We start from the raw sequence: 19,107 nt of genomic DNA on the forward strand, positions 1-19,107 counted from the left end.
CATAGCAGAGCCAGAAGGACCTACAACTAGAATATACAACTATGTACTGGGGGTGCTTTGAGGAGAATAAGGGGGAAAAAAGGAAGATTGGCAACAGATGTTAGCTCAGGTGCCAATCTAAAAAAAAAATACCTGGGTATACAAATATTTCTTTGAGTCCCTTCTTTCAATACTTTGAATATATGCCCAGAGGTAGATTTGCTGGATTATCCTTTAATTTTTAAAGATTTTGGATTTCCACTTTTTTGGAATTTCTTTATTTTATGGTAAATCTTATTTTTGTGATGATCATACTATGCATATGCTAAGACTGTGATTAGATCACTGTTCCATCATTTTGATACTTAAAAAACTCCTAGAAATATGTAAAAGTCCTAAAAAACTTCATTTCTTACAAGTTTAATTTTATTCACCAGTCTATAGCACACTTTCGAACTAGCTTTAATGGGCAGACTTGTACTATGTTGGAGTCTGTTTGATTAGTGACACCTAAGACAAAAAGTTTCATTTAGGGCGTCATCTTTTCACATCTAATATTAGTGTCCTTCATGGAAGTTGTTTTATGTTGAAGAATACAGCTTTTTGTTTTGTTTTGAGAGTTTGCCTCCCAGAGCGTTCACATTTGAAATTTAAAGCTCATGGAACATTTTCTGAATTTAGCATCTTATATCTTACACATTTTATATAAAACAGTATGAACATATTTTGCTCTATTTTGTTGAGGGCTGGTAAACTAACATAGGAGATATAGGATCTTAAACTCCTAGTACAAAATTCTTAAAGTTTTCTATTTTGCTAGTTCCCCTGCCTTTAGAAATATGGCCCATGTCAGTGGTAAAGCTTGAAAAAAGTAAAACAAGAACAAAAAACAGATTCCTAGTTCCCACCCCATACTTAGTAAGAGAATCTCTGGGTATGGACCCAAGGACCTGTATTTTTAGAGTTCCCTTGGTGCTTCTTAAGAGTAACTATGTTTAGGATATGGCATAAGTGTCTAAAGTTGACATGGAGTAGTTTATGGCCGAAGGATTATCTGTATTTCCTGGTAGTGTCAATGAGAAAGGCTCTTAGTAAAATATGTAGGAAAATGTTTTCATAATGTTGTTTTTTTCTGTGAACTTTCCTATATAATAACTGATTCTTCACTAGCATTTTAGAAAATGTGCATTTAGGAATTTAATTCTCAGAGTAATTACTTCATTTGAGTTTACAAAACAAACAAAACCTTAACATTTGGTAGAAGATATAAGCCAAAAACACCATAGGTGAACTTTATGGTATGTAAATTATATGTCAATAAAGCAATAAGAAAGGGGAAATTTAATTTTGAAGGAAAAAATCTCTAAATATGGTATATAGTTTTCATCAACATGCTTGTGTGATTGTAAAATTGTAATAAGACTCATTGATGATAAATTTCACAAACTAACATTTGTCCTACTTGAATGAAATAATTTTATAAATTATCTAATTGAGTTATAGACGATATGAATGTAATTTCTTTTAAATTTATTATTTTGACATTTAATCTAAATATTACAAATAAAGCAAATTTGTATGTTCTCATTAACCATTCTTAATCTAGTAATTACTTTTTTCTTATGTAACTTTCTAAGGAAAAGCAGCTGTTCATAATTCTTTCCTTTACTCCTTTTTTTCTCCCCACAGAAATGGCAGGATATTATTAAGGAAGTCAAGTTTCTACAAAGAATAAAACATCCCAATAGTATAGAATACAAAGGCTGCTATTTACGTGAGCACACAGCATGGGTAGGTATCTGCCTTCCCCTTGCTGTAATTTTAGTTGGTTTTGGTTTAGAATGAATTAATTCAAGAATGTCTTAAAATGGTTGTGTAAAGCCTTGCAAAAACACCTCGAATTGTTAGTTTATAATGAGAAGGGAAGAGCAGCTTCTCCTAGAACTCCTAGGCAATAAGAGATGATAGAACTTTTTTGCAAGTTTACTGCAGAGATTTAGCTGACCCTTACATGCATGGTAAAATGCGTTTGACCATTTTTTTAGTAATATTATTTGACATGTTTTAGTAGTAGTATTCAAATGATTTATCAGACATTGTGAAAACAACCCTGTTACTCAAGGGTTACCTTGAGTACCTTTTTGACATAGCATAGCTTTTGACATAAATGTATTGTAATCTATTTAACCACGAAGATCTCGGTGAAGTCTCAGTGAATCCTGGTGAAATTTGAACTGATTGTGATTCTTTGGCTGAATAATACTAAAGGTAGAGAATTGAGGCACTTTATTGCAAGAAGTGGAGGTTAATTTTGCCCTCTTGTTACCGTTGAGGAGACAAAATAGTAATCCTGCAATGGTATAGGCACAGTAACTATATCTTTTAAGACAAAGCCTAAATTTTCTTAAACAGGAATTATCCCTTATTTTGAATAATTAATAAGCCGCAACTAATTATCATTTTATATACTGTACTTACATTTGTAATGTTTGGTGCATTTTTATTTAGTTTAATTTTGGTGATGTTGGTGGTGGTACTCCTAAACTTGAGGCTGTGGTTAAAGAAAAAGCAGTGACATTGAGCAGATTACCTCTCTGTCACTTGAGTTTCTCCATCTGTGAAACAAGGATAATAATATGGCCTACCTCATAGGGTGGTTGTGAGGATTAAATCAGTTAATATATATAAAACACCTGGCACATAGGAGGTGCTCTGTGTTTGCTTTAGAAGAAACATTTAAACTATAACCTAAGCTTTGTATATATAGTTCCAGGGGACAGTTTTCTGCTTCCTAACAATTATCAATATTGCTACTATAGGTTAATAGTAACAGAATATATATATTCCTTTATAATTGTAGTTAGTAATTATACATGAAATGCACATCTTATACAAGCGATTGTATGTTGGTGTTATAAAAGATTAATGTATCATTGGTTTAACTTTATGCATTTAACAAATTGCTCACTACATAAATAGTTATTTATTAAGGTAAACGATGATTAGAGTTTGCTTTATTTCAAACAGTCTTCTTGATCTTCTTGGTGAATTTATCTCAAATAGAATCTTTTTAATAATATATTTTAATGCTTTATAATTTTTCTTCCCATGTAGCTTGTAATGGAATATTGTTTAGGATCGGCTTCAGATTTACTGGAAGGTAGGTTTCCTTTAATTATTAAGGGAAAAAAGTATTAGCAAAATAAAATGAGAGTTCAGTAAGAGATTTCCTAAATAATGTAAAAATTTTTCAGAAAGAGTAAAAACTTTAACCTTTTCTAGATTCTCAGCATGGTAGGCACTATCCTCCTTAAATATTATGTAGCAGCATAAAATAGGTGAATTTTCTCTCATTATGGCTTAAGTATTTTTCTGTATGCGTGGTCATTCAGCTTGATCTGTTGCTTCTTTTCAAAATTAAGACGTGAGAATAAAGGGATACTTATCTTTTGTTACTTTTGTTTTTATAATCACTAAATAATTGTTAAATGTTGTTAGCTTAGAGGAAAATTGGCTGTGAACTATACTTTAACAGCTAGGCACAACTTTATACTAGTTATAAAGTTCAGTAGCCTTGTTTTGTTATCTTCTTGAAATTCCTTCTTGCTAAATGTTAGTTTTTAAAAGTTGCCTCATATATTAGATAATGTATATTTATTTTTTTAATAAAAATATTCTGTAATAATTATTTTCAAATAAACTTTTATTTTAAGTTCACAAAAAGCCATTACAGGAAGTGGAAATAGCAGCAATTACACATGGTGCTCTCCAGGGATTAGCCTACTTACATTCTCATACTATGATCCACAGGTAAGCACCTTGAAAATTATCATACATTACCAAGGAAATGACTTGTTGCATTTATCAAGCCTGGAACTTATTAACTCTGAAATTTTTGTTGGTTATAGCCAATCTTATAAATATTTTTTAGATTGTCCATGCTTTAATAAGAACATACTACTACACTTGATCTCTTTGTTTAGGATAATTTTTATCTTTGTCTACACATGCTGCTGGGCTTTCTGAAGTCTGTGCACTTTATAGATTTGTGGTAGAAATTTAATTGTAGAATCATTTGATTTGTGAAATGGAAAGGACATTAGAGATTATGTAGTCTTACTTTTTTCACTTTACTTATGAAGAAACTGATGCCTCAATTTGTGAATAATTTCCCTAAATTTACAAAGCCAGATAGATTAAACTACAACCAAACCTAGATCTTTTGTATTCCTGGTAACTGATAATGCCACATTTGTTCCACTGATTCCGTGACATGGACAAATAAAAGCTGCTTAAGACTCTTTATGCTTTTGAGTATTAATCATTGATAATGGATGGTAACTTTAAACTATTTTGTAATGCATTTTTAGCTTTGGTATTGATTTTGCATGTTTTAAAAGGAAATTAGCACTTTTATGTCATATATGAGAAAAGTCCACATGCTAGTAAATAAGTGAATGGAAGAGTTGGAGTTAAAACCTAAGGTTTTCTCGACTTCAAAATACCTCTCTCTTTAAAAAACAAGTGGAAGGAAAATAGATTAATTTAGTATTATATCCATTACAATACTATAGTAAGTATTGACTAGTGCTTGGAAATTTAGTTTTTCTTTTTTTGAAAAATTAAGTGTATGTTGTGGTGCCCATTGGACATACCATCCCTTTATATAAATATTCATGGTTTTGTTAGTTTGCATGGATAGTATTGTTTGCCGATTTAGAAAAGTAAGCTTGAAAGTAAATTTGAGATTGTTGATATTACCTTATCCATATGTTTCAGTTTTTGTTTCATCTTTAGTTAGGAGAACTATCCTAAGATTTGGAAAAATTGTGTGAATAATCCTTTTAAAAAAAAGCAAATTTGGGGCATGAGGAGTTTTTTTTGTTTTGTTTTTTACATTACATGGAGTACTCAAATCTTAAAATTATGAAGGACTGGTCAGCTAATTAAATTCTATTTTTAAAACGAATATTTCTACCAGTAAAAAGGAACTCAGATATAGACTATATGCTCCAATTGTCTGATTTTCTCTCTTTTGTTTTTTACTGCTATTTTGTTTTCTCTTTTATAAAATTGTTACTATATATTTATATCAATTCAGTATTTTTTGTTTTCTAGTTTGGATCTTAATTCTCATGATCCCAGTTGAGAGATTATCCTAGGACTTAACTATTTTTGATTTTTCCTTCCCTATTTTACAAATTTTTGAGTTTTATCAGTTTGAACACAATCTAATGAAGGAAAGAAATAATTTTCTGTGTTCCTTAAACCCAGAGATATTAAAGCAGGAAATATCCTTCTGACTGAACCAGGCCAGGTGAAACTTGCTGACTTTGGATCTGCTTCTATGGCATCTCCTGCAAATTCTTTTGTGGGAACGCCATATTGGTAAGAATAATTCTGTCTGGTATCCTCATAATTGAAATATGCAGTGTGTGGTTGCACTTTTTTCAGATGTCTTATCATTTTCCTAGAAATATAATGCTATTTTTGACATTTTAACTTTAAGCTTTATAGTTAGTTTCAGATATAGATTTGGAGTGCTGCCCTTGCATCTCCTGTTTTTTTATTTGTCCCCCCCCATCATATATTGGGTGTGAGAGTGAAAAAATTCAATAAAAATTCAAGTGGGGAGAAGAGAGAAATGCTAAATGGAAGTTTGTGTGTTTTCTTCTTTTTTTTTCCCTGAAGAAGATTTGCCCTGAGCTAACATCTGTTGTAAGTCTTCCTCTTTTTGTATGTGGGTTGCCACCATCGCATAGCCACCAATGAATGGTGTAAGTCCTCACCTGGGAACCGAACCTGGGCCGCTGAAGCAGAGCGTGCTGAATTTAACCACTAGGTCATGGGACTGGCTCCCTTGTGTTTTTTCTTTAGATTTATTTTTATTATGGATCAGTGATCTTCAGACTAAGAATACCTGAAGACTAGTAGCTGATTTGGAGTTTCTAATTTTGTTTTGTTTTCATTTTTTATTATGGAAAACTTCAAATATGCATAAAAGTAGACAAAAGTATAATGAAGCCTTACATACTGCTCACTCAGCCCAACAACATTATCCTATAGCCAGTCTTGCCCTATGTATTCACTCTTCTCACCCATTTCCTCCCCCACCCAGTTATTTTGAAGCAAATTCTAGACATCATCCAATTTTGTCCATAAATAATTCAGTATTAATGTCTACAATTTGAAGGGAATGATTTTCTAGATCTTCAGCTTCCATGTGTCCTCTTACCTGTGTATGCTGAGAGTGGTGCCTTAGGTCCACTACATCTTTTCTACCTACCTTTCAAATCTCCTTTCTCTCTCTTTATAAAAGAAAGGCTTCTTATGCATCCTGAATATTACAGTAATCCATTGCTCTGGGTTGTAAAAGCCTCAAAGCAGCACCTGAGGGAATATATAGCACGTCGGAAATATTGAAGAGTCAGGACACAAACTGTTAGTAGGGCCTTGTGCGTTTCCAGTCATGTCCCTTTCCTTCCTTTTACTCCTTGCTGTTTCTTTCTCCCCAATTATCTTCCCTCCCTTCTTTTTTTCTAGTATAAAATTCGTATCTGAGATGGTTGTCATGGAGACATATTAACATGTTATTTGCATTGAAAAATGAAGTCAGGCTTTCTGAGAGAGAGCGATTCTGATTTGACTGATTGGTGTGACCATGAAAACCTACTTTGCTAAATTAGTGTTCTTAACAGATTGAATGAGCTAATTTTGCAGCTCCAAGTTTTAAATATCTTTTAAGCACATTTAGATGTCAACTAAAAAATGCGTAAGGCAGTACATAGTTTTTATAAATTCATTGGAGGTAAGTGAGTAAAAGAATTTGAAGACCACTTCTCTAGATGACCAAAAATTTCTTATTTAGAACCCAAGTTTAGGTAGAGTCCACCTCCCTTCTGTAAAAAAGGGTTCTGTAAGCAAATAATATCTCTTAATGATTCCCCTCTTTAGAAATTAATGATGATTATTAGATATACAAAGGCCCTGGAAAGTTCTGCAATAAAAAACAAATTACTTGCTTAACTTAGTAATTTCCCAAAGTTATTTTAACATCTTAAAGAACACATTGGAATCACCCTGTTATTCACAGTTGAAGGTTTACTTTATGTACATATTTGTTAATTTGTATATAGTGAATTTGGATGACAGGAACTATTGTACATGTTTATATGTCTTTATACACACATACACATTGGGGTGCCTGGTACAATCTTATTGAAGTAGTCAGCAGCTGTTGTAAGTGCCTATCTGTGCTTAAGACCAACTACAAATGAAGTGTAAGGTAAAGTACCATTAAGAATGTTAGATTCAATGACATGGGTGGACCTTGAGGGTATTATGCTAAGCGAAATAAGTCAGATGGAGAAAGACAAGTACCGTATGATTTCACTCATATGTGGAAGATAAACACACACACACAGATACAGAGAACAGATTGGTGGTTACCAGAGGGCAGTGGGGGGGGGGGGAGGGTGAAAGGGGTGAAGGGGCACATTTATATGGTGACGAATGGCAACTGGACTTTTGGGTGAACACAATGTAGTTGATACAGAACCTGAAATATGATGTATGCTTGAAATTTATATAATGTTATAAACCAATGTTACCTCAATTAAAAAAGAAAGAAAGAAAGCCAGACTCCCCCCACCCCCTGCCCCAAAAGAACTTTACACTCTAGTTGAAGACATGAATTAGTGTTTCATCTTATAACCAAGACGCCTGTAAGGTTGATCATTGTGTGACTGTTTTAGTTATGAGCAGCCCTAGCCACTTTTATCACGAAACACTATTCTTACTTGAAAGAAAGATGGACAAACTGATTATTCATTGTTGGTTATCGTGGCAGATATTTTCTCCAATAAATGGAGTGAGCTTGTCACTTCAAGGAAAACAACTGATGGTATTCAGTGCCAATGACAGAATTCCATCTTTCAAGCAAAAATCAGACTTGTGCAATGGGATTCTGAGACCAGATGTTTGAGGACCACTGGCCTAAAGGATATACAGTATATACAGATATAGAATACAGCCCTGTTCTGGGGTATCATTTCTTTAGGATGCTATATATATATATATATGGTCATGACAAATGGTGAGAATGAGTCTCACACTATATACGCAATGGTAACTATTTACCTCACAATCTGTAATGCATTTATTCCTCATTATAAACATTCTTATGTCCACATGTATTGTCTGGAATTCACATAGATGTTCTCTATGTAGATGTTTGTTACATTTTTAAAGAATAGTATACTTTTTTTTTTACTTTAATTTAAATGACATTTTATGTTTTAGGATGGCCCCAGAAGTAATTTTAGCCATGGATGAAGGACAGTATGATGGCAAAGTAGATGTATGGTCTCTTGGAATAACATGTATTGAACTAGGTAAGCACTGTTCTTTATTACTCTGTAGTAAGTTTTGATTAATGTTCTACCTCAATTTCTGTACCAAATTACAGCTGTTTATTTTTTATGTCAGTTACTAAGGGGAACAGTAAATATATTAAAGTTTTCAATTTGGTTATCTGTTAATTTTTATATATATTGGGTTAGGTATATTATATTTGCTCTGTTAAATTAGGTCTAAAATAATTTTCTACTATGGTATTAAGTTTGGGGTATCTATGTCTAACGTTAATGAGTATTTGTTAAACATCTAAAATATGTCTATGATTACTAGATTTACCATCTATAGAAGATCTCTAAAGCGTTCGTGACTTATCTCTACCTACGATACTTATTACTTTGAGTTAGGTATGAGAATTAGATGTCAGGCTGCACACCGTATTATAACAGTTTGATTTTATGTACACATTTTATTCCGTTACCCATAAATGGAACCATGTCTAAGGCAGTGGACCATCATAACTTTAACTTTCCATTGTAAGTGAGCCAGGTGGGTAACTGAAGTATTGCAGTAATTGAAGATGATGGCCGTCTTCTTGCTCTTGATTCCCCAGGCTTCTCCACACCAGCCCAATATTCTTTCCTTTTTTTCTTCTTAAAAGAATATTCCATTAAACTTTATTTAAAAGTGGGAAATATTGGGAATATTTAATCGAACCATTCTAGGATTGAAAATAACACATTAAAAGTAAAATCCATGTGTAATTTTGATGAGTCATTATCAACCTGGGTTTGTCAGTAGTTTCTAAAATAAATAGGTAAATGAGGTAAAATAAAGCTTGCTTATCATTTAACAGTAGATGAATATTGTAATTTCCATTACAACCAGACTGTTTCTGTTTTACAATCTAATATTTTTCCAAAACAATGTAATCTTTAAATATTTTCACTTTTATTGGAATTCCTACATTAACTATTCCCTTCAAGCTCTGTATGGTCATATTTATTTTAAAGTTTGACATCAGCAAACAGATTTGGAGATTACCATAATGTCATTCTCTTCTGATCTCTGGGTCTCAATTTGAGGTATCTTTAATTGTCTTAAACTCTATTCTTTTACTCTTAATTTTTCTTCCTACTGGTCAATCCTAGTTAATTTCTTAAGAAACCTGGGTATAAATGTAGAGGAGCTGGTTAATGTACTCTGCCCATGGATGTTTTTATATATTTGTGCTGGCTGATGCGTACATGTGCCCCTTGGTGATAGTGAAATTATATTAATGGTCCTGTTACATATCATTGATATATTTTAATATTCATTTGATCAGAAAGTATTCATTGGCTAATTGTACTGCTCGGAAAGAAATCTGTGTAAACTCTGCAGTTTCTATGAAATGGCTTCTTGTTTTTCCAGGCTTTCTTGCTCTTTTTATTATAGTTCATAAAATAGAATTTCTTCACAAATAAGCATTTTTGTGCTTAATAAAGCAACTTCAGAACATTGAAAAAAAGCAGTGACTGACTGCTTTTAGATAATTTTAAATGAGTGAGACATTTTAAAGAAATTCTCTTAAAAATTTTAGGCATGCATTTGGCATCTTCAACTTTCATAGTCTTTCATGATCGCTTTTTAAAATTTTACTTAGAAATGTTTTGAATTATGAAGTACTGAGTCAGCAACTATATTTTAAGCTTGTTTCTGGTTCCAAGGGAAAGGTCTAGAGTAGCACAGGCTAATAAAACTTTCTGTGATGATAGAAATGTTCCAAATCTGCATGGCTTTTGAGCACTTGAAATGTGGCTCATGTGACTGAGGAATTGAATTTTACATTTTATTTCATTTAAATAAATTTGTATTTAAAAAGTCACACGTGGCTAGTGGCTACCGTTAGACAATACAGGTCTAGGGTCGTGATTTTCAATGTAAATTAGATTTGCAATCTTGGGAAATATATCTGTTATATACTTTTCTAATTCAAAATAGTTAAGGATACTGAATTAAAGCAAACTGTTTTTTATTAACTATTTCAAACTATTTTCTGTAGGTAAGAGAACAAATTTAAATCAATTGTACTATCTTTGGTTTTGATAAATATAGTTCTAAATAAATATGACTCTTTCATACTTGGTTATCATAAATGTTGAAAGAACTTGGTTATGTGTTATGACCAAGAAGTAAAACTGTCCCTGTTTGCAGATGGCATGATATTATATATGGAATACCCTAAAGACTCTGCCAACAAACTGTTAAAACTAATAAACAAATTCAGTAAAGTTGCAGTATACAAAATGAGTATACAAAAATCAATTGTGTTTCTCTACACTGAAAACAAACAATCAAAAAGAGAAATTAAGAAAACAATCCCATTTACAATTGTGTCAAAGAGAATAAAATACCTACGAATAAATTTAACCAAGGAGGTGAAAGACTTGTACACTGAAAACTATTAAGACATTGATGAAAAAAATTGAAGAAGACACAAATAAATGGGAAGATATTCCATGCTTCTGGACTGGAAGAATTAATATTGTTAAAATGTTGATACTACCCAAAGCAATCTACAGATTCAGTGCCATCCCTATCAAAATTCCAATGACATTTTTCACAAAACTAGAACAAACAATCCTAAAATTTGTGTGGAACCATGAAAGACCCCCAATAGCCAAAGCAATCTTGAGAAAGAAGAACAAAGCTGGAGGCATCATGCTTCTTGATTTCAAACTATATTAGAAAACTGTAGTATCAAAACAGTATGATATTGGCATAAAAACAGACACATAGATCAATAGAACAGAATAGAGAATCCAGAAATAAACCCACACGTGTGTCAATTAATTTATGACAAAGGATCCAGGAGTATACAATGGGGAAAGGACAGTCTCTTCAATATATGGTGCTGGGAAAACTGAAGAGCCACATGCAAAAGAAGGGAATTGGGCCATTATCTTATACCATACACAAAAATCAACTCAAAATTTAATTTTACAGAAGCAGTCTACGCTTTTGGATGGAGACATTTTAGAAACCTGTACAAGATAATAAGGAGTAGGATCTCTAACTTTTTAAAAAATAAATTTAGTTTGAATCATATTAGTTTCATAGTAGCTTATAAGAATTTGAGATAGAAAGTGTCAGTTGAATCCACCAAAGTCTACCACATTTTAGATTTGGTAAATCTTTTCTATATTTTTTAGCTGATAAATTCAGTGTTTTTTGACAAAATTGAGAGATGTTAAATTTTATAGTAAGTGACAAAATCAAAAAGCATATTCCATGGGCTGGTCTGGTAGCGTAGTGGTTAAGTTTGTGTGCTCTACTTCGGTGGCCCAGAGTTCACAGTTTTGGATCCCGGGTGTGGACCTAGCACCGTTTGTCAAGCCACACTCTGGTGGCATCCCACATAAAATAGAGGAAGGTTGGCACAGATGTTAGCTCAGGGCCAGTCTTCCTCACACACACACAAAAGCACACACAAAAGTTTGATTTATTGATGGTACACCATTAAAAAAAATTTAAGTACGTTAATAAATTATAATGGAAATACAAGTTATTTCATTCATTCAGAATTTCTTTAATAACCCCTTCCGCTTCCTAAACTACTCAGTCTTAAAGCCATTAGGTAGGACAATGTAAGGTAGGTGTCCATGCCAGCTGGTGAGCCATGGTAGCCCAGGGTGGAGTGTCAGAATCATGTGAGTACAGGAGGGAGTTCCCACAGACGAATAGCCATGTATGTTCAAACAGAATCTAATGAGGGTATCTATGCAAAGAGGCAGTCAGGTTTGGACATTCAGAGCCCTAGTGTGATCACTAAGGCATTCATACACAGAAGTGGCTCAGCATGGGATATCAGAGCCTAGGTAGGGTGAGGAGGTGACAACAGGGAAAGTGTCCTATTATATAGGGTCAGAGCCGAAGGAAAACATTCATATCTGAGGGTGGCCTGACAGAGTAGCAGTGCCTGATCAAAAGGAAGAGGGCTTCCCTCATGAGGACTAATAAGGAGAGCCTCACTGCAGAGAAGTGACCCGATTTGAGTGAGGTATCAGAAACTGAGTAGATGAAGAGGATGTTCACCCTGTAGAGTGACTTGGAATGGTGTTTCAAAACTTGAGCAGAGAAATGGGGCATCTGCTCAGGAGAGAGGGTGGTGGCATAGATGGGAGATTGGTTACGTACAGGGGAAACTTATCAAATTAGAAAATATATTAAGAATAAAGAGAGCGAGGTTTCTCATTGTCAAAGAAGGGTGTTGCAAATAATGGAAAGAGAGAACGCTAGAATAAATACTAAGGTATTGGGTTGGATCTGAGAGATTTCAATGAACTCAATTGTTTTCAATTAACAAATATAGTTGTTTAATGTGCATGTCTGTATATAAATGTAGTGTGTATATGTGTGTGTTCCCTAACTGTCCACTGAGAGGATCTAAGAGCAGTGACACCTCAGTAGCAGTGAGCATACCTACTGCCATGGCTCCTTGGAGAAATGGTTGATCCAGTGTCTGGAGTAGGGAGAGTACAAGATGACCCTGGAACATCTTAGTGTGCCAGAAAGCAAGGAAGTGATCAAGGAGTGATGGCAATGTCAAAAAAACAGAAGCCAGCACAAAAAGGTTCTTACTGCTCAAATGTGAGGCAATTTGAACATCAAAATAAGTGATAGTAGCAGATTATAATTTATTAAATAAAATAGAAACCTACAAGTCCATATGATAAATTTAAAAAATAAAATGAAAGTTTTTTGAAAAACAGGATGTTTATATAAATTTAAAATATCTTCTCATAAAACACTTATTAATTACAAAGGAAAAAGAGAAACTTTACCATGTAGAAGCGTGGCAGACTTGCCTAAATTGATCGAAGTGAACACCAGTCAATAACAGCACCATTTGAAATCATGCACCACCTCATAGAATACATTGAGAAAAATATAACATTTACTTCTGTGATATTCCTGCCAAAGATGTATAACCCAAATTTAATCATAGGACAAACCTAAACTGAGAGACAGTCAAGAGTCTTGTATACTTCAAAATTATCAAGGTCATGACTTCAACTTTAGTAGAATGTTCTTGTTTATAAGAAATACACACTACAGTATTTAGGAGTGGTGGGGCATTAAGTCAGCAATTTACTCTAAATTGATTCACTTGAAAAAGTTCTTTGAACTCCAGTTCTAATTTTTTTTTGCTAAGTTTGAGATTATTAAAAAAAATCAAACTTAGCAATACTTGTGTGCCCCTGTATAACAGGCACATATTTTAACAGGAAAGTTTTCTTTCTCTTTTTTTTTCAATAGCGGAAAGGAAGCCTCCTTTATTTAATATGAATGCAATGAGTGCCTTATATCACATAGCCCAAAATGAATCCCCTACACTACAGTCTAATGAATGGTAAGTATTGGTAAAAGATATGTTACTCAACATTGTATAAATTAAATGCTTTTCATAATGTTATCAAAATGATTTCAATGATTTCAAAATGTATTTACCTGAAGAAATATTAAAATGGGTTTATTGTACCCTTATATCATGTTTATCTTTATTATGTCTGTTTTTCATAGCATGTATATAACTCAGTTCAGATTGGATAGATGATACCACATAGAAGCAAAAAATATTTCTTTTTATAAAAATTTATATTTTATTTTTTCTTTGAACTTTAGAAACATATAACCCTGATTATTAACAAATAGCACAATTTAAACATTAATATTTTATTATTAAAATATATCGATAGCCACACCTGTAGTGATATTTTGTTGGGGAATGATTTATAATTTATATGGGATATGAAAATTTGTATTTATATGGTAAAATGATTTGATTTATCAGAATTACCAGATAATCCATAACTTTGGGATTGTTCTGATTTTTATTATGATATTTATTATTCAGAATGCTCTGATGTTTGTTCTCCTACTGCTTCCTTAATTTCATAAAATTAAGTTCATTCATGTATAGAAGTTTATGGAGAACAGATTAACAATTTTAGAAAACTAGGATTTTTATCAGTGATAGAAAATTTTTGTGGGAAATTAATTCCTCAGGTGTGTCTAGCATTTGAAAAATTCTAGGGAAATATCTAGCATATTTAATAAATACTTTAAAGTTCACAAGTAGATACATGAATTAGGGGTACTTTATTTTTTTAATGATTACATAGTTGAGACACATTCCTAGGCCTTTGCTACTTATGTAGAGGCATAAGAGGAATCTTTTGGAACAGAGTTTAGTATTATGGTACATATAAGTAATAAATGTACTAATCACAGACTGTCTTTACACTGTGTAGATACTCCCTACAAAGCAAATAGAGTGATGTTTTGAAACATGCTATATGTAGAAGAAGATCCAAGGGGCAAATAAGAAAGAGAGCTGGCATAGAGAAAAAAAAACAAAATTGAGAGGAATGTTATCTTAGATTTGAGTGCAAAAAAGAAAAACATTGGCTTCCTTAATTTTGCCTCAATATGGAATGAGTTGTGATGTTTAAATACATGGGAGCAGGATTTTTAAATAATCTGTGCAAGTTTATCTTTGGAAAATGGTAGAGATTCATTGGTTGTTTAAGATATCTTTTCATAAACTTATATGAGATATCTAATATGTCATGTCTGCTTTTTCTTTTATCATTTCTTTTCCATCACCCCTCCCACCAATAGGCACATGCCTTGATTTTTAGATGTGTTTTTAAAGGAAATAGCAATATGTTCACCTGATACTTTCCTTTACAATAGGTCTGATTATTTTCGCAACTTTGTAGATTCTTGCCTCCAGAAAATCCCTCAAGATCGCCCTACATCAGAGGAACTTTTAAAGGTCAGTTCTATTATACTTGAAGTCTGTTTTCTACCCCTAAGAGATTATTTTAAAGAATGTGTTTTATTCTTCTTAGATTCTGAATCAGTATTAAGTATGCTGTACTAATTTTTACCAAAATACTAATTTTATATGCTGTTCTGTCTTGGAACTTTTCTTTGGTGCTGAGTTTTTTATTTGTTTTTTCAAAATTGACCAACTCCCTTTACCATGTCTGAATAGAATATATAGTTAAATATTCAAAATAGTATGAAATGGCTAAATTTTTATATGCACAAGAATATATTCACGAGTTATAATTATGTTTTAATTCATAGGGAATAATGTCATTTCAAAGTTGGTGAAACATAGTTTAGCTTTGGATCTAATTTTTATATCTACCCTACTTTATGTATTGATCTCTCCTATATTAAAATAATAGGAAAAAAGGGGAAACTATGTGTAATATATTTACATAAATATTCTGGGAGGAAGGACATTTCAAAAGAAATTGTTAAAAATAGCTATCATACTTGTGTTTCCTTTTTGGAAATAGATTTTTCTAACTTAGCAATGAAAATATTTTTTAAATTATGTAAATCCTATTCAGTTTTCAGTAGGTTTGATTGCCTAATTTAAATACGTGATTGGTATATGCTTTTTGTTCTCAAAAATTTGTTTTTTCATTTGGAGCTTGACCATCTTATTAATAGCAATACTAGTGTTGTTGAACTTAATATAGTTCTTAAAGCATCTAGATAAGGCAATAGTAAGTAGGCCTTGACTGTATCTCTTCGTGACCCTAAGGAATCTTGTTAATTTTTCATTATAAGATTTAAGTAGACTATTTTTAGATGAGTGTTTTAGAATTTCAAGAAGTTTAGTTTGTTTTCACCAACACACATCAGTTAAAGATACAAAGAAATTGAAAGGATCATATATATTTGATAGTATTATTTGCAGCCACAGTATGTAGAAGAGCAATATAAAGATTCCGTAATACTTGGGGAATTCTAGGCAGTAAGCTCACTCATAGTCTCAAACTGAATGCCTGAATGAATAGGTACTCAGAATAGCAACAAAGGTTTAGTATAGCTAGGAATTAGGTTAGTGAAAAATAAACAAGATCTATATTTAAAAAACTATCAAACTTAGAAATATGAGATATATTATTTTTGGGGAGGAAGACTTAACATTGTACATAATGGTACCTACCAAGCTAAAGCTCAGTAAAAGGGAAGAATGTAACTGGCTTCTTACACTTGTCTAATATAATCATGTATAACTTACAGGTATACATTCTGAGAAATGCATCATTAGGTGATTTTGTCGTTGAGCAAACATCATAGACTATACTTAAACAAATCCTGATGGTATTACCTACTGCACACCCAGGCTATGTGGTACTACTCTTATGGGACCATTGTCATGTATGTGGTCTATTGTTGACCAAAAAGTTTTTATGTGGCACACGATTGTATAGGCAAAAGGAGCTCTTTGATAATAACTCAACCCACCAGGGCCAGGTATTTGGCCTTTGGTGATTAGATCCCACGTCTGCATGTAGTATTCATTTACCTGGTCCATAGTATTTGCACAGCCTTATTGGAAATGATAGGAAGTATCAAGTGCTTCTTTCCCTTTGGCCTAATTATATTACAATCATAGTCCATCATAGATTTAAAAAAATTAATAAGTTTTTAAAATGTATGAAGCTGTTTATCTCAGAATTCGAAATTGGAAATAACTATCCAGAATTAGGGTAATGGTTAAAATAATTTTTGCATAAACATTTGATGAAATATTCTATAGATATTATGTTTTTGAGTTCGAAATAACATAATACTTATGACAGTGAAAGTAGAATACAGTTATCATATAGTTCCAGCTCTTTGGATAGAAAAGAAATGTTTGAGCTAACAAAAAAGATGAAAGTGTTCTAAGAATTCAAGAGCATCTCATGAACTCAAAGCAGAAGGTGTCTTAATGCAATCTATGTGCTAACTATGTATCTACAAAAGAAAATCTGTACATAGAAAATTTCTGAAAAGAAATATATCAAAATGAAACAGTGATAATTCTAGTGGTGAAATTCTTCTTTCTACTTTTCTGTTTTTGATAAAGTTAAACTTTATTAAAATTTGGTGGGAAAAATCACTAATAATATAATGGCTTTTAGTCAGCAGCTAGTGTTTTGTGAAGAGTGTTGCCTATGCAACATATGAAGGAACCTATAATATCCAAGTTTATGTTACATAAACCACCATCAGTAAATACATTCCTGTCGAAATCTCATATAACTCAGAACTAAATGTGCCTTTTCTATGAAATCAGCAGTTGCAGGAATATGTAAACTTTTATTTAGCCTTTATTTACAGCTCTAATTGGACTTAATTCTTAGTGTTTAATTAGACCCTTTGATTTCAACTCTACATTTTCAGTTGGCCAATAAAAGTATCATGTTCAAAGTTTTTATAAAATGTACAGGCATAGTTATGTAGGCACTGAGTATATATCTGTAAATAACAATTTTGTGAGTATAAGAAGTCAGAAGTGTAATAGAATAGATAGCTATAGATTATGTACATGGTCTATCATGATTATTTAGGATAGTAACTCTAGGGTCTGAGAAGAGGTACATTTGTACTCATTTAAAAAAATACATCGGTTTCAACCTGACTTTTACCTTCTACTCCTCTCCAGCACATGTTTGTTCTTCGGGAACGCCCTGAAACAGTGTTAATAGATCTCATTCAAAGGACAAAGGATGCAGTAAGAGAGCTAGACAATCTGCAGTATCGAAAGATGAAGAAACTCCTTTTCCAGGAGGCACATAATGGACCAGCAGTAGAAGCACAGGAAGAAGAAGAGGTAATAACTTGAAAATGACTCAAATATTGAGCTCTCTTTATTGGTTTCTCTCCATATGCAACTTGTCTTGCCACAAATCTTTTATATCAGTGGTTCCCAGATTGTGTTTTCTTAACACTGGTCCTATAAGATCACAGGTGGAAAAAAAGGTTTTGCATTTTTTAAACCCAACCGCTTCCTAGTACATATTGGCATAGTAAAACCCTGTGAAGTCTTTTATTAAATAAACCTTTATTTAATCTAGTCCCTCTCAACTTCCTGGCTCCCCATTTTTTGCCTGATTGTCCAATTCCATGGAACATGCTTTTGGAAATATTTGAAATTAAGTCTTTGGAAGTTGACAGTACTCAGAAGTCATTAGAAAGTTGCCGAGCATTCTATTCTTTCTCCAGGGTCACTTGATTCTTTTCAGTTCTGCATAATTTCATTCCATCCACACAGTTCTTAAATACTCATTTTTCAGATAAGTAGAACAAGACTCGGAGTGGTTAACTAACTCACCATAGGTAGAGGCAGTGGGTTCAAGCTCATATCTCTCTCCCTCTCAAGGCCAAGTTCTTCTCATGTTGCTTTTGGGGAGAATGGAAATACAAATTTACAATAGAAATGTTACAGAACTTTCTCACAAGTAAATATACATATAAAGCTTATTATTTGTGGAGCTTTTTTTTTTTTAACTCTAAAGGCTTTCAGTTTTCTTCTTTGCTCCTATCAGAATTCCAAAGCTTTGATTCTTTTTTATTGCTTTCCAGTGAGAGAGATCACTTTGCATTCTGGAACCAGGAGCAGTAATTACTTACTTTTCTTTTCTTTTTAATAGTGCTACATAATTAATGAACTATAAAATACGACTTTATTAACATATAGTTTTGGTATTTTTGGTTTTACTTTTAGTAGTCATCAGAAAGGTGTTTTGGGATATTTTAGAAATATGAAATATTTTAGTAAAGTGAAATTAATAAAATTCTAATGTAGTTAAATCTGTAATGGCATCTCTGTTAGGCTAGGGATATAAGAAAAGTTCCTATATATATATACCATGTGTCTTTATTTATTAAATTCTGCATATCTTGTAGAATTTTAATGTGGTAGGACTGCTA

The 19,107-nt window shown here is 32.5% G+C and overlaps 1 protein-coding gene across 4 annotated transcripts in view; it reads left to right on the plus strand.

The window, feature by feature from the left end:
- Window positions 1–19,107, plus strand: part of TAOK1 (TAO kinase 1) — a 149,784-nt gene that overhangs the window by 97,853 nt on the left and 32,824 nt on the right. For all 4 annotated transcript variants that reach the window (XM_023651621.2, XM_023651622.2, XM_070225687.1 and 1 more), the window contains 8 exon segments: window positions 1,669–1,770; window positions 3,094–3,139; window positions 3,693–3,789; window positions 5,254–5,367; window positions 8,281–8,372; window positions 13,636–13,729; window positions 15,076–15,157; window positions 17,840–18,007. In XM_023651621.2, the coding sequence (XP_023507389.1) occupies window positions 1,669–1,770; window positions 3,094–3,139; window positions 3,693–3,789; window positions 5,254–5,367; window positions 8,281–8,372; window positions 13,636–13,729; window positions 15,076–15,157; window positions 17,840–18,007 (795 nt within the window).

This window comes from Equus caballus, chromosome 11, assembly GCF_041296265.1.
Source record: "Equus caballus isolate H_3958 breed thoroughbred chromosome 11, TB-T2T, whole genome shotgun sequence".
Classification (NCBI taxonomy): Eukaryota; Metazoa; Chordata; class Mammalia; order Perissodactyla; family Equidae; genus Equus; species Equus caballus.